Here is a 24,676-nt window from a genome sequence, read left to right as displayed (position 1 = left end):
CGCGGTACTGTTGAACAGTATGCACTGGCACTGCACTAATTGAACACTTTAATTCCTTTATTAAAAGAAAACCAGAAACATTCACCGTGTAAACAAAATAAAATCTAAGTCTCTCTGAAACACCGCTGTGCCTGTTGCTCATGCCGTGCTCTGGGGCAGTCCCTTTTTCAGGAGGGATGTGAGATAGCTGCCCAGTTCTTCATCCTAGGGAGAACAAACAGGATGAAAGCCATCGCCTTCTACTTGACTTTCCCACCTGGGCCAGCAAATTCAACTCTGGTACCTAGAAACAGACTGAAACAATTCTTGGGCCCAGCACAATCTACTGTTACCGCTGCTTGGAAGCGGAAGCCAGTCCGGTTAGCACAAACCCATTTCTGGGTGCTCTTTCAAAACACCAGTGTCAAACTCTCATTTGTCAAAGTCGGCGCCTGGACCTGAGGTGTCACATTTGAGGAAAAGGACCATTTTTCTTGAAAGCAAAGCATAAAGAACCATTGATTTTTACTTGTTTTGCTTTGCCCTCAAGAAGGCATTCCCTTACTGCAAATAAAGCATTTAAAAATACAGCCATAGAATGTGTACCTTTGAAAGGAAGAAAACACAATGACTATGTCTAATCTTGCCACAGCTTTGTGTTAGCTAGGTGTAAAACTTCAACCAACAAGCAGAAAGCTAAGAAATAGAATATAAAACACTGCCACGCTCTGTATGGCAGCAGTGATACAGCTGAGCGTTCAGGAGCTGGATACTACAGTGTCCTTGAAATGACTGTAACTATGTAAGTGCAGTTACTTCAGATCAGTCGCCTTGAGGTCAGCGGTCCCAGAGAAAACCGACTCAGTAGAGTTCCTGTAAAACGATTTGTACTAAACCTAAAATGGTGAAGAAAACGGCAGGGACTGGCCTCACCATCTTGACTCGAGCTACCTCAGTGCGGTGGCAGAGCGGCCCAGGGTGCAGGACAGTTCGGGCCGCAGGGAGTTAAGGTCAGAGCTGCCGGAGAAGCGTGTCTGCAGGTATTCCTACCTGGTAAGTCCAGGATACGAGCAGGACTTTGGTTCCTTGATCCTCTGAGTGTGCTGTGGCTTGGATAAGAATGGACTCCACTGTTATGGAGCCGTCGGGGAGGTGCTGCACGGAATAATCCTTCAGGACCCTGGTAAGAGAGAAGACACGTGAGCTATTTTCAGTGGGAAGTGCAAACCAGCTGAAGGGTGGGTCACCCCCTCTAGTTCTGGATCCCAGACACCAGCACGTCGTTACTACCTTCAGCATGTCTGAGCCAGCAGGGAAGGGAGAAGGGGCCCAAGTCATAGCTTGCTTGGTTTGGTTCTTACATTAATCAAGTAGGGTTCTTACAAAATTTGTTTCTGTAGCTCCAATGTGAACGCTGTTCATCTGAGCAAAGGGCTACTCTGAATCCGCCAGCGTTTCAGGTTTACCTGCTGCTGGCTTGTGAAGGAAGAGGTCAGGTGGACCGCTCTAAGCTTGGCAAAGACTGCGGGCTTGTAGGCTGACTACCAGCCTCTGCCACTGCAGTGTAACTGCTGCGCTGGTTACATCAGCTACACAGACTAAAATCTAAAAAAGAGAATTTTCTCTGTGTTCCCTGGAGGAGGGGGCACTAGCACGACCTACATTAAGTGTGATAAGCTCAAGTCCATCCCTGGGAGGGATAAAAGCGGCTATGGACTCACCCTTTGAGGTGGTTGTACACACGAAGCACCGTCTCATGTTCTTTCCGTGGATCCTGGATGTGAACGCGGCAGGTGAAACGCAGCTGATGTTCTGTAAGGCCCAGCTCCTTCAGGGCCTGCTCAGGAGAAACCAGGCGGAAGCTCTGCAAAGGAAAATACAACCCCCTTATAAACCATTTCTTTGCACTTTCTGAAGTTTTATTCCTGCTCACAGGCCTTTCTCCCTCACTGCAAAACTCCAGCAGGCAAGATCCTTTCCTTTCAATCTCTGAAATGTCTCGGCACATTTCTGTGGCTACTTGCAAGCAGTAACAGCTGGGCACGAGCGTATGACAGACAACAAAGGCAGAGCCAAGACAGCGGCAAAACATCCACCTAAAGACTCACACCAACACCTTATTTCCCCAAATGGAAGTTGCTCTCTGAATGGAAGCTGGTTTAACCTCTTTATCAGGGGGAATGATTTGCTTAAATATAAACATGAGGTTACAGGGTAAGAATTCCTCCCTCGGCGCCTTTCCATCCCTGTCCCACAAACCGAGGCATACCAACAACAGGCTGCTTTGGGAGTCTTTTGGTTTTTACAGGCACAGTGAACCGGGAGCACCTTGGATTCGGAGATGGAACCCCCAGTTTCCTCAGAGTGGCTGCAGGGGGCCAGGGGGGGAAACAAGCCTTAGGACAGAAGCAGCTCTTCAGATTTACCCATTTCATGAGACTACCTGTGAGCATGCACCAGACTGACCAGTAAAAATTCTACCACCACCCGCCCTGCGCTCATGAATAGCAAGATCCTAACTCTGGAGTTGTGGGACTAGTGAGGACTATCAGTCAAGACAACTGACAAGCTAAAGAGTCTGTTTTACAGATTGCTCTTCTTTTACTTACATTATCCTTCATCATTAATGTGCCATGCATTAGCTTGGGCTTCTTGGCATCCGGTAACAGACCTAAACCGAGGCCAATGGAAGAGAAAGACGACAGCGTTAATGACGATGCACGCACTTCTCACACCAGATGACTGCTACAGGACCGAACAGATTGGATTTCTGAGTCCCTGCTCAGGTTCAGAGACACAGGTTTTACATCTTTGTTCTCCTGTCCGTTGGAGCGCCTGGTGCTTACACCATTGTCAGAGCTCCAGGCACATAAGAAGCCATGTTTAGTAATACAGAGCAACTGCCTCCCTTCCCATGGCGCTTCCCGATTTGGAAGGTTTTAGATAGCTTTTTTTAAATTGGGTTTATAAAAGTAATTATAGTTTTCACAGACTTAGCGAGTAAAAGCATCCACGGACTTTGTTTTCATAGGGAATGGGCAAAACAAGGTAGTGTGTGTACTTGTTTTTAAAAGTTATTGAATATACAATCCCAGCACAGTAGCCACTTCATCTCACAGGAAGCCTTCTCACCCCCTACGTGCTCATAAAAGCAGTTCTTGGACAGGAAACGCTGCTGTCAGCCACCACTGCTGCAGGCAGCCCTGCAGCACTGCTCCCACCTAACGCAAGCAGCATGCGACACAGCGGCAGGGCCCAAAAGATGAAATCCTTGGCTCAAAGCGCATCACCTATTGCTGTTTCTCTCTTCAGGAGTCCCAGGGATATGTCCACTGGAATGCTGGGATTGGTGAATATTGTGGCGGTCTCCCCGTTTGCAGGCATGTAACAGTTGACATCTGCAATGTGAATGACCCACGTCAGAGGGGCTGCGGCAGCAGCATGGCCAAGCCCAGGCTGCCAGCGCACCCACAAGCAGCCCGCGCGCAGCCTGCGAGCGCTGTCGTTTTGGCAGAGGCCTCTCGCAGCTGTGCGGGACAGGGAGCGAAGTTTAACAGCGATCTGCTGAAAATTAATACCAGGGATCTGAAAAGAGGCTGTAAAGTAGAACTGCTGCTCAGACTAGAGGCTCACAACCTTACCCGAACCCTCAGAACCCCCCTGGGGGGCAACACCCAGCAGCCTAGCTGTCCTGACCCCCTGCGGGGCGTGACACACTAACAGACTGCAACAAAACGGCCCCCACTGATGCTGCTAACAAATCACTGCAGTGACATTGTGACAGTGACCATCCCATGTGAACTCTATGCTTTCTCCACTCGGCATTTAAGAGCTGGCTGTTTCCAAGGAATAATATTTTTTTTTCCCCAGAGTTCATTCCATTTAACTGGAGTTGCTAACTTACAATTTCAGCTGTACCCTGCCCACCTCACCTTCTTTTAGGAGTCTAAAGAAATAGAAATTCAGTAAGTGCTGAACTGTAACAATACAAACATAACAAAAAAACCACCTACTTCAAGTCCAAACGGGCATTAAAATTAAATGAGCTTAACATGTTAAGTAAGATATGTCATGGATACTACATTTCTGAAGGGTGCCCGGTCCCGTGTGTTAATTATGCCTGACTGTGCTGAGGTCCGGTGGATTGAGCACGTGAGCTGTAAGGCCTGCCTTCCACCGCCATTCCCTCTGCAGTACCAACACCATACGTACGAAATTCCTGTTCTATTTTCTGCTTCAGAAACTCCATTTTCTTCGCTTCACCATGGACCAGGAGAACGTTTCGTGGCTCAGCCTGGCGAATCAGCTGCATTATTCCCTTGGCATCTGCGTGGGCACTGAAGGACATGTACTCCACCTGCATCTTTACTTCCAGCTGCAGAGGAGCAGAAAGCACGGGCTTTGTGGGTCAGGAATCGCTGTGGCTCACTACAGCTTGTACACCACACGCAAACAGACCCCCCAGACTCCTCCGTATTTAGTTTAAGGCAGGAAGCAGAACAGCTGAATTGGAAAATGAGGTTGGAGAGGGAGCTGCTTCCCAGCACAGACCGCAGGCGATGCTGTGCAGAGCAGCTTTCAATAACTTAAGGATCAAACTGCCCCATTTCAGAGCACGGTACATGTCACACATCTGCCAAAACAAATCAATATTTAAGGACAGCTGGTATCAGGTTTCTTAGTGTCCCCGTCTGCCTAAAAATATATCAGTTTTACCTAGCTGGCTAACGGGGCCTAGTTATTAAACATCCTAAATATGCCCCTGACAAAGTCTTACAGCAGAAAAAAAGACAAACTGTTGCTAATGTAAAGTATGGCAAATGGGAAGAAACCCTAGTCCAACCGTTAATTGGGCATTTTCAATGCTGTATGTAGCACGTTCCCATTACAGGTACACGGTGGTGTAACTACCACCTGAAGTTCTGAGGAACTTCCCCCAAATCCTCTTCCTTGAAAATAAAACTTACTATTTGTCTTCCTTCCATTTCCAGCTTGCGCTGCCCACTCAGAATCTTATGGCCTACAGTTCCCTGCACACAGTAGCCAGGCATGATGACCTGAGAAGGAAACCAGAAACATCTACCAACTCGGCACGCGGACTGTGCGCAGCGTAGCTGCCGTGAACAGAAAAACGGCCACAAATGCATAATGCTGATGTTAATTTGTGTTCCCCCCATTACACAGACCACCCCACACTGGAAAGCTGCTTGCTTTGTTCTGCAGCTTGCGAACACCCAACCCCAGCACACACATCAAAATGAAATTAGAAAGCAAACCGCTGAAATCTATACACCACTAAGGATTAATGCTAGTTACAAATGTCTCTGAAGCAGCTTCATAGTAGTGAAAGCATTTCTGAAAATAAAGTCTCTCACAGCCTCCTGTCTGAGACAATGACCTCCTCCTCTGCGTGCCCCGTCACACACAGCAAAGAAAACGCAGTTTGAAAGACTCTGCCCCGGGCTGGTTTGGTAGAGGCCTCATGTCCCTTACCCCCAGGTACTCGGGAAAGCCTTCCCCACAGCCTCTGCTCCTACAACAGCATCAGTGCCGCTACCACGTTAACACAAAACATCACTCAAGAAAACAAGAATTTCTTACCATATTCTTTTCATTCCCTGCCCATTTCCTGAAGATTTGAAGGGACTGTCCCGCATGAAGCATACCAGGCGTTGCAAACACAACCTGGAATTCGAAGGTGTGCCAAGAATCACCACACAAAACACAGGTTTTTTCCATTACTTGTAATATATAAACAAACACCCTAAAACTGTGGAGTATCCACTAATACACGTTACAGCACACTTACTACAGCAAAGCTCTAATGGGGACTTTTCCTATTTTATTTTTTCCAACCTTGTCTAATTTTCATGGAAGTTGAACTACTGTTGTAGGAAATTTTTGTGAGCATCCATAGTGCCTGATAAAAGCTTTGAATGGTTTTTTAATGGCGCTATCATGCTCGGCAGATTCCTCTTGCAACTGCTGCCTAATAAACCAGAAATAAAACCAGCAATAACAGATTGTGTTGGGAAGGATTTGTCTCCTGACTTAAGTAAAACAATATACTGTAAAAATTATCATTTGGATCAAACCCAGAGGTACAGATTATATGAACATGCAATCATTTTTATTTTCTCTGGGCATTTTACCTTTACTGAAATGAAGATGGAAATATCTTTAATAGTTACAGAGATAAAAGCACTCAGATGGCCTGGCCACAGAAGGGTTTTAGATGGGATATTAAAGCTGATATTAATGGGGTAGAGGATGCCTAGCTTTTGCAACTGCCTGTTTGCCTTAGCCAGAAACAAAATGGTACAAAAGCAGTTCCCTGAACCTGCAGCCCTGCCCCATCAGGTGTTAATGCCCACCTACCATAGGCCCTGGGTTGTCTGCAAAGGCCCGATCGAACGCTTTGATGTGTTTGAATTCAAACATGTTCCTCTGCACAAATGTTTTCCGGATTTTCTGATTCGTCCAGGTGATGAAGAGCTTGTAGTAATGATTGGCCTTCTCCGTCAGTCCCGTGGAAAAATAAATTGGAGCCTTCAAGTTCATTCTTTCCCTGTAGAAAGAAGCATTCCAGATAGGTGTGAAGGCCAAGTTAGGATCCTGGCTATCCATGCTGGAAGTCCGTAAATCCATGTAGGCACCAAAGATATTTTTTAGTGCATACCCGACTCTCAACAAGCTACAAATCAGTACTATGATGATGCTACGTCACTATGCATTAGCTTCACCCCCTCACCCACTACACACAACTTCCTTCTGTTACAAACACTAATCACTCTGCTATGGGAAATAATTAAAAGCAGTATCATTTAGTATTATCAAAAACATTTCCAGACAATGTTTATGCGTAAGTTTAATACTTGTTCATCCCTCCTCCCACTCCCATGAAAACAATTTTACAATGTGACAAAGACGCAATCGCGTTTTTTAAAGGACAGTTGATCCCAAGTGTCTGGGGGAGGAGTGGAGAGTGACTGGGGAGAAGAAAACGTTAGTTTCCTGCTTAGAGCCAGGAACATGGGGAAGTACGTGGAAAGAAGTAATTCTGCAACTGCCAGCACGGGCCGACGCAGAGAGGAATATTAATGAGAATAGCTGTACTAAACAGGCACGAGAGAATCACAGAAACCTGCCGGGACCACAGCACGAGGAGGACAAAAAGGAGGTGAAGGAGTCACACACAGGGGAGACTGCACTCACCAGAAAGTTTCCAATAAAATGCAAAGTTCCTGGGCACGTCCAAGGGCAAAAACTGGGATAAGAACCTGCAACAGAGAGATGATTTACAGGCTGAGACCCCCAAACCGCCATCTCTGAACAAGCCCTCAGTTCCCTCTCACTCTCTGATACACTTTTTGCCGACCTTTCTTTCCACAGCAACGTGGTGTTCTGCAGCTTTGGAGCAAAAGGCACTGAGATTTGATGAGCACCTGCCTGCTCGGCTAAGACCTCTGTCACACACACTGAGGAAGATCTCTGGCAGGGCACGGTGCTCATGAATACATTCAGTTCTGTCCTCTCCTGGGTTATACGAAAACAAGTTGCTGAGAGCAAAAATTCTGGCATCATTTATAGAAATGGACACCAAGATGATACCCTCAATATTTGCAGACTGTAAGCATAGCACTTCCCTTACTCTCTCATTAACTCATAGTCTGGTTTCCTTCCTGGCATAGTTTAAATGCTTCATATTCTCTCTTTTAAGGTACAGACGGAGGAATATAAAAATTCTTTTTCAGTTTCACATAGTAATCATACATAGGTGCCCGAGTTAAATAGTTGCACAGCACTACAGAGCCAACAAGAGCTTCACAGAGGAAAACCAACATCACTTAGATTATCAAAATGCCATACCTTCCCTCCTCTTTCTACAGTCTCATGAACTTTCTTCAAGAAGTCTCTTTCTCTGCAGCGTTTGGAATCTCTGATAGTTGTGGCATAGGTAGATTCACTTATTAATAAATCTGGGCGACACTTATCGATCCAGGCAGCACTAAAACAAAAATAATTTTATAAAACACCAATCAATTTAAGAGAAGGTAGCTGGCACTTCTGATCTGCAGGTCTCAAAGGTGGAGAACATCACCATCTCCATTTGCAGGAGCTGCAACATGATGCAGATGTGCATCAGCTTCCCAAAGCCACCCAGGAGTTCTGTGGCAGCACCAGGACCCTCTCTCTGCAGGCTATGCTTTCTTTAAATGAATGCAGTTCAGAAGAGACTACAAATTTTGAAAAGCAGTCCTTCTCCAGTCTATTACTTCTTCTAAATGCATTAAAACATTACTCTAAATAGAAGTATTTTAAATCTCTCATATATGCTAGTAAAAATAAAATTAACATTAAAGTTTGTGATTGGCACTCTCTTAGAAAGTAAACACATTTAGAAGATACCGTGACAACAAAACATTTCAAACATCTAAGTCCCATTGTTATGCAGCCTTAAAAATAGATTAGTGTGAGTATTCAGAAGAAGATTACATTAAGGTCTGTCTGGAAGAATCAATGCAGCTCTGTTCATTCTCACAATTCAAACTTGCATTTATCTTTCCAGCAAAAACATCACTAAACATTCCAGTCTCCTAACAAAGAATCAATGCTGATAAGCCCCTAGTATAAACAGAAGCTGTGCTAAAATCTTCCTGGCAGAAACATATACAACTCACAGAAACTCAGCTTCCTACTCACCCTAAATGTCTGTCTGGTGTCATGTTATAATCACCCTAATGGAAGAAGAGAGATCCGTTAACATGCTGAAGGTAACCGGGTGGGCCATTAAAAGGCGGTGCAGGTATCTACGCCGTCGTCCTTACTTACAGTGTACACAACTGACTCGCAGCCAACCTTAATCTGGAACATGGCTGCTCCTAGCACATGGCCTGCATAGTATGCCTTGATCTCCAGCTCCTCATCCACCTACACAAACAGGCAAATGCAGCATTAGAGCAAACATTAAAAAAAAAAAACCAACCACAAACGTAAAATTGCTCTGCCTTCTACAACAATCCAGTTGGTGTGACCCAAGAGTATGCAGAAATGATCGTTTACCTGAACTGTCTGGTGAAGATGCACAGCAACTACTTTTTTCATACAGTCTTTAATCATTTGAGAAGTGAAGAAGTTTGTTTCCCCTTTCTTATCTACAGTTATTTTCCGATAGTCCTCCAGGAGGATGGGGCAGATGGCCTTGGTAGGATGCGTCATGTAAATGGGCCCATCGTAACCGACCATTTCACTGAAATATGGTAAAGCTCCACAATGGTCCAAATGAAAGTGGCTGCAAAAAGACACAAAGGATAAAGGAAATGTGGCACAGGAATTTAGCTTGCCTGGTTCTCAGATCTTGCTTCAGATTTTTAAAGCTCTGCAAGACATAGAGGAACTAGCCAAATGATGAAAGTTTGTGTTACTAGGGACACTATACAAAGCTTTCCCGTTTCCTGTTTGAGCTCTGACAAGGAAGGAAGCTTCCTCACCTGATGATCACGCAGTCTAGAAAGTCAGTCAGCCTTCCATTCTGAGTAATGTAAGAAAAGTCAGGAAAGCGTCTCTGCAAAGACAGGAAAAAAACAGGCTATCTGTCACACAACAAAGCTGGTTAATACCACATTACTAATCCAACAAAACAACGGCGTGGATGACCTGGAACGCTGGGAAGGTGCTATAATCCATCTCGAGGCAAAACTGCAGTAAGGCAGCAGACCACACCAGTGTCAGCAACACGGTAAGAGCTGCAGGCAGCACCATCAGTGGTTTTGGGCAAAAAGTGTCAAAGAAGGGAAGGGCTGCCAGAGGGCAGACAGGGAAACTGACCTCACGAATAAATAAATTACAGCCAAGTTGATCTTCAAAGTAAAACAGGTGACCAATGTGTTTTAGCTTCCCCGCAGGCATTAAAGCAGAAACACTCAAAACCGTTTCTCTAATGGCGCGTTTGCCATGTCATGCTTTAGCTCTATCTCACAAAGGATTTCTGCCATCACTCCTTTCCTGTGAGTATCAAGTGACCAAACATCTGGAGTATTTCCTGGCGCTCTCTCTAAAGCATCAGAGATACATCACGCAGATCCCGCAAGTAATTAACTGCCCAAAACCAAGCGTTGTGTCAAGAGTAGCCTAGCTATGCTTTAAAGCATTAATCCTGTCATTAGAAGATAGAAGAAATACAGGAAGATCAAAACCTCCCCAAATGCAGCATTCACAGCTTGCTGAGTATTTTTTGAGTCCACAACCCTGGGAAAGGATGGTCAGATGGTGGCACAGACCAGGAATACCTCTTATACAGGAAGGCAACATGTTGGGGGGGCAACAGTTCATTCTCTGGCACAATCCAGCTCCAGCAGTGGCTGATACACGAGCCCGATAATGCACATCTAGCTAACGTTACCCCCACATCACCTAAGATGAGCCAGGCCATGTTCAAAATAAAAGGGAACGCAGCAGAACAATGCACCAGGAGCCCTGCTGGGAAAGGCCAGGCAGACGCACCTGGAAAGCATCTCTACACCATGTTCAGGCTTCTCCACCATACTCACATCATCGTTGTAGCCCATGTGCATCCCACAGTCAAGCATGACATTTTTCCCGGCAATAGACACAAGGATACAGCTGCGCCCCACATCCTGGCCAGCTCCTGACCCAAACAAAAGAAAGACAAATAAGACATTTCTGGGAATATTTACAATCACTTCCCAAGAGAAGCATTTAACAGTCCATACAGAGTTCCTAGCCCTTTTCTGATGCAAGAAAAGACTACGTTCTTTCGCCCAAGCGAGTACACCTGTTGCAAGCAGATCCTGCAAGCAAGCAGAGGGTAAGCAAATCTGAACTGACTTACCTGAGCTTACGAGAGGGTCTTCCAGCAGCAGCTGCAAAACTGCAGTGAATACAGCACTGCGCCCAAACCCATAAGCAGCTCAGATGCAGGGCACGTGTGTTCTCTGCCCGCTGCTGTGTGATCCCAGCTACAGCTTTGAGTAAGAGTAAAATAATATCTTATCTGGAAAGGACTAGCATGGAACTCAAAGTTCCCAGGGCTGCACCACCTCAAGTACTCTGCCTCTCAGTGAAAGCACAGACCTCTGTTAAGAAGACTCTCTTGACTAGAGCCAGGTCCATACCAAGCCAGAAAACTATTCCCCAGGATAAAGCAGCTCTGTTCAGCACATCCTCTGCCCTCACAGTACATAAAGGTATCTCAACAATTTCTGTGCAACCAATAAAAAAAGGAAAGAGAGAAAAATTTACTTCCTGTAGATCTTTAACACCGTTAACTAATGCTCTATCAATACTGTAAAATACTATGACGCCTTTACCAGTATGCGCTAATGAAGCCTGTAATCAAAATAGTTACCAGGCTGTTTGAGGCTCAGTTGATTGAAAAGGAGGACAGTAACATACGAACAAGAATCAAATCAGGATGCTGCGTGATGCGACCCCATGGCCAGCTTTTGGTGGCATGGAAAGGCACACATGTCCCCAGCAGTCCAGCGCATATTACTTTGAATCCTAAACTCCACAGTTATTCCGTGTTTCTATTCCAGGATGATTTTAGATTGGACTTACCCAAGGGAGTGACTTTGATTTCAGGCATTTTAACAAACTCTAAATCTCAAACTGCATGGCAAATTATTTTCGAAACAGTCTAACGGGGACTGCAAAAAGAAGAGAAGATTTAGCCTGTTTTACAGCTGCCATTTCAGTTTTTTTCAGTACCAGGCAGAAGACTTAAGCAGAGGTCCAACTTCTTCCTGGAGGGAAGACAGTCAGAAAACACAAGTCAGATCAACACATGGATGATTAACAGCTCCTGGCAATTCGGGCCTGATGGGCTTTGGTGATGGGCATCAGCGCTGTGAGCCAGGAACAGGGGCCCCGCGTGCAGGCAGGGAAAGGAGCAGGCTCCTGCGGGGCAGCAGCAACGCGGGGTTTCTTTATTCATACCATACACAACACCGCATTTCTGAGCGTGACCTGGCAGCGCCTGCTGGCCTTCGCCCTCATCGAGGAGCCGGTGCGAGGCAAGGACAGGCTGGCCCCAGCCCCGGCCCTGGTCAGGGAGAGCTTGTGCAGGGTGTGGATGAGCCAGCCCCGGCCCTTGCCAGGGACAACCTGCGTGAGGGACAGACAGGCCAAGCCCTGCCCCGGTCAGGGAGAGCCTGTGCGAGGCGCAGCCAGGCCAGCCCTGGCCCTAGCCAGGGAGAGCCTGAGTGCAGGACGGACAAGCCAGCCCCGGCCCTTGCCGGGGACAACCTGCGTGAGGGACAGACAGGCCAAGCCCTGCCCCGGTCAGGGAGAGCCTGTGCGAGGCGCAGCCAGGCCAGCCCTGGCCCTAGCCAGGGAGAGCCTGAGTGCAGGACGGACAAGCTAGCCCCGGCCCTTGCCAGGGACAACCTGCGTGAGGGGCGGCCAGGCCAGCCCCGGGCGAGGTGCATAGGCCGGCCCTGGCCTGGCCTGGCCAAGCTGCGTGAGGGGCGGCCAGGCCGGCCGTAGAGCTCCCGCCAGCCCCGGCCCCACACCCCAGAGCGCAGCCCCCCGGCCCCGGCCGCCCCCTCTCACCGCCGTGCCGTGCCGTGCCGGGCCGTGCCGGGCCGTGCCGACCCCGCTCCTCTCCTCAGCGCCGCCGCCGCGCAGGCGCAACCGGCCCCGCGCCGCCCCGTGCCGCGCGGCGATGGCGGGCGCGTTCAGCCTGCGGGAGGTGCTGGCCGCCTTCCAGGCGTGCGTGACGGAGCGGCGGGAGGTGCTGCTGGGGCCCTACCTCAGCGGCTGGCGGGGGCTCATCCGGTGAGTGCCGGCCGGGGCGGGGAGGGGGAGGGGGGGGCCGCCGCCCGCTAACGCCCGCCCGTCTCCCCCGCCGGCAGGTTCCTCCACACGCTGGGCGCCATCTTCTCCTTCATCTCCAAGGACGCGGTGGCCAAGGTCCAGCTGATGGAGGACTACTGCCGCGGCGAGCAGCGGGAGCAGTACGTGTCGCTGCAGGCCATGGTGCGCTACGAGCTGGCCCAGGGGCTGCTGGACGCCCCGGGGCGCCCCGACTCGGGCTGCCGCACCGTCCTGCGCCTCCACAGGGCCCTGCGCTGGCTGCAGCTCTTCCTGGAGGGGCTGAGGACGGCCCGGCAGGACTCCCGCACCTCCACCATCTGCACCGACTCCTACAACGCCTCCCTGGCCGCCTACCACCCCTGGGTGGTCCGCAAGGCCGCCACGGTGGCCTTCCGCACGCTGCCGCCCCGCGACGCCTTCCTGCAGATCATGAACGTGGGCACGGCCGAGGAGGCTGTGGCCATGCTGGGCGAGGCCTTGCCCTACATCGGCGATGTCTACGACATCACCCAGCAGCTCTTTGCCCAGCACGAGCTGCTTGACCTCCCCTGAGGGGGGGCACCCACTCCAGCACCCACCCCAGCACCCACCCAGCCCCGGCCGGGCGAGCGCGGTGCCACGGCAGGGATGCACAAGTGCCTGGTTCTCTGTCCCTGGCCACTCGTCCTTCCCTTGTAGACAGCTGAAGCTGGCAAAGCTATTCAGGATGCCTCACTTCATATAAACGTGCCGATTTTTTTATATATATATATATACACGTATCTCCATCTGTATGCACATAGAGCCTGGGCTCTGCACTAACAAAGCGTGCTTAAGGGATTTCTTCCTGAATTCACCTTCAGCACCCCAGCTAGCCTGGGAGGAGGTGTTTTGCTTTCCTTTTTAACTCAAACTCTACAACTGAGGCAGCTCCTGTGCGTTTACATCGATAGTTAGGACCTCACGTGACAGCACAACTTCCAGACCTGGCGTCCCAACACACTTACGTTATCATGCAAGCTCACATTGCCACTTTTTTTTACAAGCTTGTGCCCTTGGATAGATGGGGGGGTGGGGGTGGGGGTGTTTACCTGTTTACCCTCTGTTACACTGTAACCTTGACTATAATCCTGAGCAATGCACATCTTGGTCTTTGTGTCCTTGTGGTCACAGACTCATTCGATTACTGCTGCTATTTCTCTGTCCCCTAGAACTAAAGAAGGAAAGGGTGGTGCAGGACACTTAAGACTGTACCTTGCTTTCCAGCCCTGCTTCTAAAATTGTGTTGTTATGATTATTTTTTTAATGAATGTGTCAAACATCTTCAAAAATGACTTCTCTTACTGTCAGGGGAGAAATCCAAACTTGCACTGTTAAAGTCACTACCTTGTGAGGCTTATGGCTTCTATTGCAAATCACTGTATATAGCTGGGGTGTCTGTATATATACACCCCAAAGTATGTAAAATGAAGTTTACTTAGCTTTTTGAAAGCTGGAAAAGTACCACGTTGTTAGTTCTGTGAGGGAGAAGCCCACAGGCTGTAACATGTTTTACTGTATCTCAGATCGGAGGCATTTTAGTCTAATATAACATTATGTAATTCAGGAAATCACTATTACCTCATGGAGATGAGACTTAACTGGACATTAAAGTATGTGAATAACATGCTTCTGAAGAGTATCTTATAAGCTATCTGGTTCTGTGGGGCTGGAAGGGAGCAGCTCCACGTTAGAAACTACAAAATGCTGGGCCTCCCTTGCTGTCTGATGCAGATACAGCTAGTGTTTCATCTGTGTAGCGTATTAAATGCCTTAAATTATGTCAGATAATGTTCTGTGTCAAGTCAAAAAATGTTGAGGTTTCTGGTATTGGTTTATCACTTGAGGAAATGGTAGTATGACCACATGGGAAAATGAATGGGACAAGGGAGAAAAAGTAATTCTCACCTATTCCTCCGATGAGATAAACATTGATGTTGAAGATTAACTTGATTCTTGCCATTAAAGAATTTATCAGTAGGGGAAAAAAAAAATATCTTTGCTGTAAGTTTATAACCATTCCTTTTGTGCAAAGTATGCCTCAAATAAAATACAGCTTTCCATCAGTCCGCCTGTTCTCATTAAAACCAGATGTTGCCTAACGGTGATTTTGGTTTCCTGGTGTCCTGCTCTGCCTCCAAACGACGGGGACCTTTTTAACAGCCCCAGTGAGTTACCACGGAGTAAAACGAAGGTCTACACTTGGCTTTCGGCAAGCTCAGAGCCTGGCAGCTTTCACTAATGGTGCCAAACTCAGAAAAGTAAAACCTTCCCCAGCAGCGAGTGTATTTGAAAGCTGCAACGGCACACAGATTCACTAGAGGGTGTTGAATATTTTGCACAAAAGTCCGTCGCATCAGCTATCTCCTGTGGCACAGCAAGCACGGACAGGAGTAAGTAATTGTCTGTGTGAGACTTCTACACCATGCAAACAGCTTTTTTTTTTTCTTTTTTTTTTTTTTTTTAACTCTCCCTCCAGGCAGCTGAATTTGTATTTTGTAACTTCTTTTGAAAAAGTTCTTAGTTAAAGCTAACACTTGAATATTCCATTAAGGGGAAGGTGTCCTCAAAAGGATGTCAGTATTAACATGTCTGTGTAATGTAGCGATGGATACAACTGTTGCTTGCCTGAATTACTCACATACTTGGCTTCCTCCAGCGTACCTGCTTCTCTTCATGCACGGAAAAATACCCTACCCTTGTAGCAAAATCGGTGTAGCACTGTGGCAATATAAGCAGTTTTTATGATACAGTATAAATATATAATAAACCAATAAAATGCAGTCGTTTAACTTTCCAATTTTGAGCCTATCCTGTTTTCTACAATTCAAACCTGACAGAAAAAAATGCAAACCACGATGCAACCTAAATTACTATGCTGTGGAACTTACACCTAAACCAAAGTTTTTAAACTGAAGTTGAAGTCACAGCTCAGGGTGAGAAAAATAACAATTTCCTAAAACCAGCAGAACAGCTCACCAGCAGCTCACCAGCCCTGCAGTTCAGGGATGGATTGCTCCAGACACGTTCTTGCGATGCACTGAGGAAGATATGATTGTCTCCACAGCGAGGGGACCTTGAATTTAAGAACAAAAAAAGAATAAAAATTACCGCTGTGTAAGTTTCCTACCATTACCCTTTAGTTCAGGCAACAGAACACACTATCCTGAAGTTCATTTAAAAATAAACTACATGCCATTTATTCAGTGCAGGCTGCTTCCAAGTGAACGTTTGGGTGGGAGACAGCCAGGGACAACCTCGGGTGACAGCAGGAGGCAACGCTGGCGAGTAAATTTTTTCCTCCTCAGCCTCCGTATGGGTAATGGTTGCGTGATGGTAACAGGCACCACTCTGCACAGGGCACTTCAGCTCATTGGATTCTGGTCCTGCCAAAGTGCCTTCTCCTTGGTGATGCTTTGAGGCGAGCAACCTGCACTCATTTTTTAAGATCTGCTCCCAGCATTAGACAAGTCACGCTGTTTGTGAAAGCTGTAAATGGGGACAGTTTCCACAAACATATTCTGTTAAAGATGAGGGTTCTTCTTGGGTGGGGGAGTTAAAGCAAAAAAAGGTGTCCAAATTAGAGTGAGGCACCTGAATTCTGCCCTACAGAAGTCCGGAGCTGTGACAAGGACCTCAGTTAGTCATTCTGCTTGAGTAAGGGCTACTCACTGAGCAAAGGAAACCACGATCAGGCCAGTGATTTGCAACCAAGCGCACTCCCAGGGTGTTGCGTATTTAACTATTGCCCACTAAGCACAGAGTTAGACATTCAATGCATTTTGCTAAACAAATTCTTCCCCGTTATTTTCATCTTCCCAAGTTCTATTTAAAGAGACCTCCCCGGAACCGATGAGACCGGATCCGCTGCCCCGTTCCCTCTCCCACATTCGCTTGGCGATTTCCTCGCAACATTTCCCCCAAAAACAGACAAATAATGGTCACTGACCTGCTGCTGGGCTTGAGCTTTGGTTGTGCAGCAGCCCTCAAACCCACGTGCCTATCAGCTCAGTTTCAGCAGCCGGGTGATTATATCATAGGAGGCTTGTTCCCTCTTGGAACGGAGACCGTAAACCTGACGGCACGATCAGAGCCCACACTGGTTGTGTGCAAAAGGTAAGAGGAATCTTAATTTCATGAGTAGTTGCTGGGAAGAGAAAGGAAAAGAAAGCAGTCCTGAGAGCAACTGATGGTCCCACAGCCGGGCGCGAAAGCTGAGAGGGAAACAAGGATTAGCTCCAAGGTGCTGGAGCGCTGGTGTACGGCGCCATCCATTTCTGATCCCAAAATGGAAAATGTGTTTGCATTTTCTTGATGCTTCGGCATCTTCACGCTATGGCAGTCACACTTCAGGCACAGCCAGCCCCATGCTGATGAAAGCTTTTAGTAGCACCCGCTTCCTTCGTGTGTTGACTCTAACACACAGAGGTGCCAACGTCGCTGTCGCTTGCACTGCGCTCCATGGGCAGATGACAGGTGGAGATGGCACCATCACCTTTTAGAAGGTAAAAGGACACTCAGTGCTGTGCACAAGGCAAAGGGGGGAAGGGAATCACCTACCCTGCAGGCTTGCCACCCTGTGAGCAGTATTTGCTACTCAGTTACCCCAAGGGGGCTCGCTCCATCCCACTACAAGCTCCTTACAGCTCGTTGTGAGGAGAACGAAAAGACAGGCTAGTGTCCTACGGAAGTGCATGAAAGCGTGGTCCAAACTCTTTGTGTCTTTACAAGCCATAAAGCAGGGGATATGCCCAGTGCACTGAGCTCTACAGCGGAGGAAAACCCCAGGAAGGTGGACATCTCTCCTGAATGAGCTCACACAGCACTTTGGGAGCCCCTGGCTTCATGGCCAAAGTACACAAAGCCAAAAGCAGGGGGTTGTCCAAGTCTTGACCCTCTCAGCTAAACACCCTGGTCTGTCTATACCTCTGCTTCTTCTCCTGTGATGCCCAGAGGATATATTTGCTGATAGACAAGATTAATAAGATTTGAAAGGTGCTCAGAGCTTTCTCTACTCACAGAACAAAATTCACAAAGGCTATGGGGGTACAGGGATGCTCTGCTGACAGTGGCAACAGACAGGATGCTAAAATGTCAAGGAAAACCTGACCACCGTTGTAACAGCTCGATTAAACCACGTTAATTCCACCTCCCTTTGCAGGTTATTTGTAGATGGGCTAATATGGGCTCTCGGGATGAAGTTTGCCATCGATCAGATCAACAACTCCACTTCGCTTCTCCCAGGAGTCCAGCTGGGCTACGACATGTGTGACAGCTGCTTTGAGCCAGTGGTGGCCTTACAGCGCAGCTTGCTCTTCCTGACCCGAAAGGGCACCACGGGCATCGGGGTGCTGTGCAACTACACTGACTACCAGCCCCGTGCAGTCGCTGTGGTAGGACCACATAAGTCAGATCTCTCTCTGGAAACGGCCAAACTCTTCAGCTTCTTCTTGATCCCACAGGTAAAGAAACTCTCCGGAGAAGGAAGAATTCTCCTTTTTGCTGGGGGAAGGGTTTGGATCAGCAACGCTGTCGATGCTCTAGGTCTTTGAACCTAGAAAAGACTGGAATCTGCGCTTTAACAGTCGATTCCAGCCTTTTCTGTGCCACGGATTTCCCAAGTGATCTTGGGCAGGTCACTAAACTTCCCTCCTGCAACACCCTCCAGTGTCTACCTTCCTGCAGAGAAGAGGGATAAGTCAGGCTGCTCTGTGATCCATGTAAAATGGGAATAACGGAGCCCCCAGCGTAAACTGGGAGCATCCCATGAAAATACACCTGTGACTAAGTACTCGGGTACCACAACAGAGCGAGCTATAATGCTCAGGTAAATTTAGCCCTGAGCTAAGATACTACTGAACCTTGGGTGTGCCGCCCTTTGTAGAAAGTAGCTAATTATCACTGCCATTAATGCTAAGGGCTGGTGCTGTGATGACGGACACCACTGGCAGTGGAAGGAGATAGCCACGGGGGACAGTGCCACCAGAGGCAAGTGATGGGCCAGTTCATGGTTCTCCTGGTAAATGCACCACGTCAAACCTCTCCCTTTAGATGAATTCTTCCTTCCCACTACCCTGACCCAGCATTTTGGAAAGTTTAGCACGCTAAGGCTAAGCAAGGAGGGCGGAACGTGATCTGGACTGTGAACACTTCCCTCCGTTTTACTCCTTGACTTGCGTTGTCTCTTCTCTAACTTGCAGGTCAGCTATGGAGCCAGCAGTGAGAAGCTCAGCAACACAGAGTTGTACCCATCTTTCTACCGTACTGTTCCCAGCGATAAGAACTTGGTGGAAGGTATGGTCCTGCTACTGGACAAGTTTGGATGGAACTGGGTTGCCACCATTGGAAGTGATGATGAATATGGCAGAGGAGCCCAGGGGCTCTTCTTCAGCACAGCTGTCAATCACAGCATCTGCATTGCGTTCGAGGGGCTAATTCCTACAGACCTTGCGGACCCTAAAGCCAAAACCCAACTGGAAGATACCATTAAGTTAATTAACAAGACTCAAGTCAACATCATTGTGCTTTTTGCCTTTAGTCAGCCAGCCCAGGCCCTGCTGGAACACAGCATCAGGATGGGACTAAGCAAGAAAGTCTGGATTGGCACTGAAGCCTGGATTTTGTCTGACATCGCTGCCTCCACCCCAAACATTCAGAGCATTGGGACGGTCCTGGGCTTCATAATGAAAGCAGGCACAGTCCCTGGCTTCCAGAAGTATGTTGCTGATCTCTTTACCTCTGTTCAGCAGGATGAATTTTGCCAGGAGACTAGAGAATTCCACCACCCCACGAATTCTGACACACTGGACACACGTTGCGGAGAGTGTGACCACATCTCACTGCAGGAAGTCTCGCCTGTGCTGAGGCACTCGCAGGTACAACCGGTGTACATCGCCGTCTACAGCGTGGCCCACGCGCTGCACAGAGCGCTGGGCTGCACCCACCAAGCCTGTCCCAAAGCAGCCGTCAGACCTTGGCAGGTGAGAAAAGGTCGGGGGGACAAAGAGCAAGTATTTGTGCCCTATTTCTGCACCAGAGCTGCACGCAGCTGGACAGGGAGGGGGTAACGCTGCGCTCCTGCCCCCTGCCCTGCTAGAAATACAGCATCAGCAATTCCTTCAGCCAGGCAACCCCCTGCATCCCCCCACCCCGGGTCTACATCCTGGCTCCCGCTAACTGGGCTTAGCACAATAGACAGAGCAGTCGATAATACACCCAGAAGGCCAGTAGCTGCAATATTAACCCAGGGAAGGGGCAACCGATTTCAGCCAGAAATCAGCTTACTGCTTTACCATCCTCCAAGCAAGAACATCAACTGTCCCCATATTTACTACTAATTTTCATTTTCTCCTCAGCTGCTGCACTTCATGAATACCCTCCCGTTCAAGGTGAACGGCCGAAGTTTCAAGTTTGATCCATCCCACGGCACAAACACTGGCTACAAGCTTATATTCTGGTCCTGGACAAACAGCACCCTCACACATCTGCCTGTAGGCAGCTACAAAGGGTCCTTGTACGTCAATAAATCCCAGATTCAGTTTCACACTGCAGATCAGAAGGTAAAGACAGTCAATCGCAAAATGAAGTAAAATTATTTGCCACTTTAGCAGGACTGTTCCTAAGGAGCTCTTAGCCTGTGTGCTGCTCCGACGAGATCTGGGGGGCATCCAGTCGTGGCTCCTCTGCAAACACGTAACGTATCTCTGTTGTGCAAAACTAGAAGGCGGCATTCCCAGCTCTGTGGGAGATTCAGACCCAGGGTTGACCCCAGCGCAGCCGATTTCCAATTTGCTTGATGACACCGTGCTTCTCCTGAAGGCACCTGGCTGACATTCGTTCCTCCTCTTGCCTAGGAACCCGCATCCGAGTGCTTCAGGCACTGTAAACCAGGACAATTCAGACAAATAAAAGGATTCCACCTCTGCTGCTACGACTGTATGGATTGTCCAGAAAACACCTTCTGGAGCACTAAAGGTGGGGTATGAGAAATTAAATGGCTTTAATTCTCTGTATTATGTCTATTTACTGGTGGTGGAGGTTACACAGGCTTACAGAGTGAGCTCTGCCTCCATGAATCACTGCCAGGGCAGAATATTTGCCTCCCTTTTGTTGTGCTGTGCGTTGCTCAGCCTTGCTGTACAGATCCTCAGTGGGGGACCTTCCTCTGTTGATCCCAAGGACGTGTATGTTTTATCTCAAGAGGTAGGAGAGAGGGGTATGATGAAATCCAAGGGTCACAGGTAGGAAAGAGTCATATGATGAAATTCTGGGATCTTCTGGAAACTGGTGATCCTCCCTGGGGAAGGGAAACAAAGCCAAAAAATATGTGGACCCTTTTTGCGGGAGGGTGGAGAAAAGAAGTGGGGAGGGGGGAAACATTAAAAAAGAAAAAGACCAAACTATCAAAAACTCTGGAGATCCAATACTTGGGGGTGGGGGAAAGCAGACAAAGCAGCACCCAAACTAGCCACCCAACTCATGAGTGTGATCCATCCTCAAGGACTGCCTGCAGCAGGGTAGCAGCACTCCACTGCAAGGTGGTCCTCAGCTTCTTGCTGCTCCTCTGCAGACAGGTCCACCTGCACTCCCTGCCTAGAGCATCAGTGGTCCCCTGCCCGCAGCACACAGTGCTATGACCGCAGCGAGAGATACCTCTTCTGGAACGAGCCGCTCACCATCGCCTTGCTAACGCTGATGTCCATCATCATATCCCTCATCTGTCTGACAGCAGCGCTCTTTTTAAAGAATCTTGAGACTCCCCTTGTGCAGGCTTCTGGAGGTGAACGGAACCTCTTTGCCTTGTTCACACTCACGCTGCTCTGCCTCAGCTGCTGTCTCTATATAGGGAAGCCCAGCAACAACCTCTGCGTGCTCCAGCAAATAGTCTACGCCCTGTGCCTCAACGGTTGTTTCTCCACCTTCTTCATCAAGTCCCTTGAGATCACCCTGGTGACAGAGTTCCCTCGCTGCGCACCCACCTTCCTGGGCTGGGTGACCCAGAGGCGGGCCTGGCTCCTCGTCATCTTGTGCCTCCTCACCGAGTGCTTGTTCTGTTGCTGCTATCTTCACCTGGGCCCTGACTATCTGCTGTCGGACTACAAGTCGCTGCCCACTGAAGTTCTGCTCGTGTGTAGCACGGAGTCCTGGTTTGCCTTCGCCCTGATGCACGGCTGCAACGGCTGCTTAGCCTTCGTCTGCCTCCTGTGCACATTCATGGTACAAACGTCTGGGAAGAAGTACAATATTGCCAGGGGGATCACATTTGCCATCCTAATCTATTTCATCATCTGGATCTTCTTCATTGCTATTTTCACCACGCTGAAGACCGTCCTCAGGTCTGTTGCTCAGATTGGTACCATTTTGGCAACCAGTCTGGGTATCTTGGGGATCTACTATATCCCCAAATGCTACATCATCTTGTTTAAGCCTCATCTGAACACAGTGGATTATTTCCAGAATTCCATCAGTGAGGAGCCAGAGGAGGACTCCATGAACAGACAATAAACCAGATCCACGTCACCTGCTGCTCAGCGGAAGGTGGCTGTATTGCAGGGAGCTAATTCTGTTTATGATGACTCCAGCAGTCTGAGCTATGAGCCTCAACCCAGGTCACTTTCCTGTAAAGGTCACTGGTAATTTCCATTTCTATTAACTAGATAACTGCTCCAGAGATATATCCATGAATCTTTTCCCAGGCCCTATAAGAAATTTTGAATATGTTTGACAGCACGGAAATAATAACTAGAAAACCCTAAGGGAATCACATGGAAAGGTGTGAGATTATAGACCACAAATCGAAACCCTTGTGATAAACCAATGACACCCAGTCCCTACCTACGCAGTGTCCTCTCTAAAGACCTTCTCCTAGCATCTCCTAATGTCAGGAAACACGGCTCCTATGCAGGCTTCCCCCTGTGAGACACAGGAGGCAGGTGAGGAGGGGGAGGGAACAGACAGAGAGAACCGAAGGTCCTGCACGCTGCTCCGTCACTGCAGCCCGTACACCTGATACGTGTTTGTGCGCTTCCTTTATTAAAAGTGGAATCAATTACATCCTACAGCCTCTGGGTCTCTTTTTTTAATGGTTACAGTCAATGCAACCTTCTCACCTTCTAGGCTGGGAAGCAACCCTGCCCCATTGTCCTGTAAATAAGATTCCACGATGAAACACACTGATCCCTCGGGCTGCCCTCTGTTTAAACAGAGGGGCTCCAACTTACCAGTATGGCACCAATTTATTTTTTTTGCTCGTTTTAGATTGACCTTTAGAGGATACCTGGAAAGATATACACTCAATTAAGAACATGGGTGAAGAGTACACAAAGGAATCGATAGGTCATACACAAACTGAAGTTTGTAGGGAAACAACTGCGTTCGGATGAAGAAGGGCTGACCATTTTCACTAAACTAAAAGATAGAAACGTTAAGTAAAGCTTGTGATGACAAGCATCGCTCTTCTAGTTCGTGACACCAGCAGTGCACTGCTGCACCATATTAACTAAGAACTGGTTCTTGTATATCATCAAGTGCTGAAACAAAACAAAAGCAAGAACTCTGATTTCTCAAGAGATTGCACGTTTCACTCCAAGTCAGAATAACTGCAGTGATTCAAGCCAGAATCTCAGTAAAACTGAGAGTTTTTTCAGATAAATTACACAGTAACAGTTGAGATATCATAATGGAAATATCATAATTTCACGCTTCTTTTGCAGTAGGAAACTCAGTTTAGATATCATTGTCATGAAACAAAAAGCTGAACTTCCCAAAGTCAACGTTTACATTTCTGTTAAGTAATGTTTTCTATGAGAAAAACGTCAGTTTTAATTTTCTTGACTACTTTGTCACAAAATCCATAGAAACCATTCTGATACGTAAAGGCAGCTGTATGCATGATATGAAGAGTATATCACCCATTCAAATTTCAGTTCACTCATTTGTATTTCATTAGCGTGTGTTTGCAAAGAACATGGAAATGAGGACCAGACCCATGGAAATGAACAGAGTGCAAATCACACTATCCAAAGTCACAGCCAAACGTTCCTCCCATCTCCAAAAACATGCAAAAAAAATCACCAGAGAGAAACATTTCTGATCCAGTGGGATGTTCTGCAAAGGGGACAAAATCAATCAAAGGCTTTGAAGTTTAATAAATCTCTCTCAGCTGTATGCATACATGTACCACATGGCTCCTGCTCCTTGAAAAGCAGAATTCTCACGTGCATAAAGGCTACCGGTTTGCCCTGTTAAGCAACGGATTTACAGGAACAGGTAATGGTGACAGTTTCAGAAGGTGTGACAAATACTCATACAAGAAAAACACAGACTAGCTCCCTCACAAAAGGCACTTACTAACTATAACCAGTTAATATCTAGTTTATCTGTAACCCTTCGTGTTCATCATGGGTTACTGAACAAACGCTGATCCTCTGAAATGCTGAGCGTGGAGGTTCGATAACCCTCGGTAAACGCTGCAAGCTCTTTGCCGCTGGGGAGTACCGTCTATCATGGATTTCACAAGCCTATTTTTGTGGATGCAAAAATCACCTCTAATTGTCAGTCCACCTGCTTGTACCAGATAGATGTTCCTCACTGCCTAACAGCCACACGCTCCAGGCAGGACCTTCTGCACAGACGAACTACTCAAATCAAACCTGAACAAAGGCACAAGAAAACGCCCTTATTTCCATTCCTGTAACGACCTTTACCTTGCCCAGCAAGGGAATCGGCCCTTCCACCCAACACTGGACATCTCTCTTCAAAGTGGCACGAATCTGGGCCTGAAGGCGGCTAAAGGCAGGGAAGAGACGTGCAATTAGTAGGTACCTTCTGCACAGCTGTAACT

The 24,676-nt window shown here is 47.9% G+C and overlaps 3 protein-coding genes across 5 annotated transcripts; 2 read left to right on the top strand and 1 right to left on the bottom strand.

Annotated features, from left to right (window-relative positions):
* Window positions 1-39: 39 nt before the first annotated feature.
* INTS11 (integrator complex subunit 11) lies at window positions 40-12,691 on the bottom strand. 3 transcript variants are annotated; one of them, XM_055706265.1, is made up of 18 exons: window positions 12,553-12,691; window positions 11,560-11,744; window positions 10,530-10,627; window positions 9,471-9,544; window positions 9,043-9,271; window positions 8,812-8,910; window positions 8,683-8,717; window positions 7,849-7,987; window positions 7,195-7,259; window positions 6,358-6,547; window positions 5,581-5,664; window positions 4,947-5,036; window positions 4,192-4,354; window positions 3,270-3,377; window positions 2,589-2,650; window positions 1,701-1,843; window positions 1,030-1,159; window positions 40-204 (listed from the first exon to the last, which is right to left on the bottom strand). In XM_055706265.1, the coding sequence occupies exons 2-18, from the start codon at window positions 11,585-11,587 to the stop codon at window positions 139-141; spliced, it is 1,803 nt and encodes a 600-aa protein (XP_055562240.1). In that variant the 5' UTR covers window positions 11,588-11,744; window positions 12,553-12,691; the 3' UTR covers window positions 40-138. The 3 variants fall into 3 exon arrangements, with proteins under 3 accessions (XP_055562240.1, XP_055562241.1, XP_055562242.1); XM_055706266.1 differs by having other exon boundaries at window positions 11,560-11,648; window positions 12,553-12,689; XM_055706267.1 differs by having other exon boundaries at window positions 11,560-11,649; window positions 12,559-12,576.
* CPTP (ceramide-1-phosphate transfer protein) lies at window positions 12,649-14,900 on the top strand. Its single transcript, XM_055706268.1, has 2 exons — window positions 12,649-12,777; window positions 12,855-14,900. Exons 1-2 carry the CDS (start codon window positions 12,665-12,667, stop codon window positions 13,366-13,368), a joined length of 627 nt encoding a protein of 208 aa, XP_055562243.1. The 5' UTR covers window positions 12,649-12,664; the 3' UTR covers window positions 13,369-14,900.
* Window positions 14,901-15,819: 919 nt separating this feature from the next.
* On the top strand, window positions 15,820-22,853 carry TAS1R3 (taste 1 receptor member 3). The gene is made up of 6 exons (XM_055706502.1): window positions 15,820-16,950; window positions 17,996-18,296; window positions 19,035-19,814; window positions 20,190-20,393; window positions 20,688-20,808; window positions 21,404-22,853. Exons 1-6 carry the CDS (start codon window positions 16,772-16,774, stop codon window positions 22,336-22,338), a joined length of 2,520 nt encoding a protein of 839 aa, XP_055562477.1. The 5' UTR covers window positions 15,820-16,771; the 3' UTR covers window positions 22,339-22,853.
* Window positions 22,854-24,676: the final 1,823 nt, after the last annotated feature.

This window comes from Falco cherrug, chromosome 3, assembly GCF_023634085.1.
Source record: "Falco cherrug isolate bFalChe1 chromosome 3, bFalChe1.pri, whole genome shotgun sequence".
Lineage (NCBI taxonomy): Eukaryota > Metazoa > Chordata > Aves > Falconiformes > Falconidae > Falco > Falco cherrug.
Note: the sequence above shows the minus strand (reverse complement) of the source record. Positions and strands in the feature narration are given on the sequence as shown.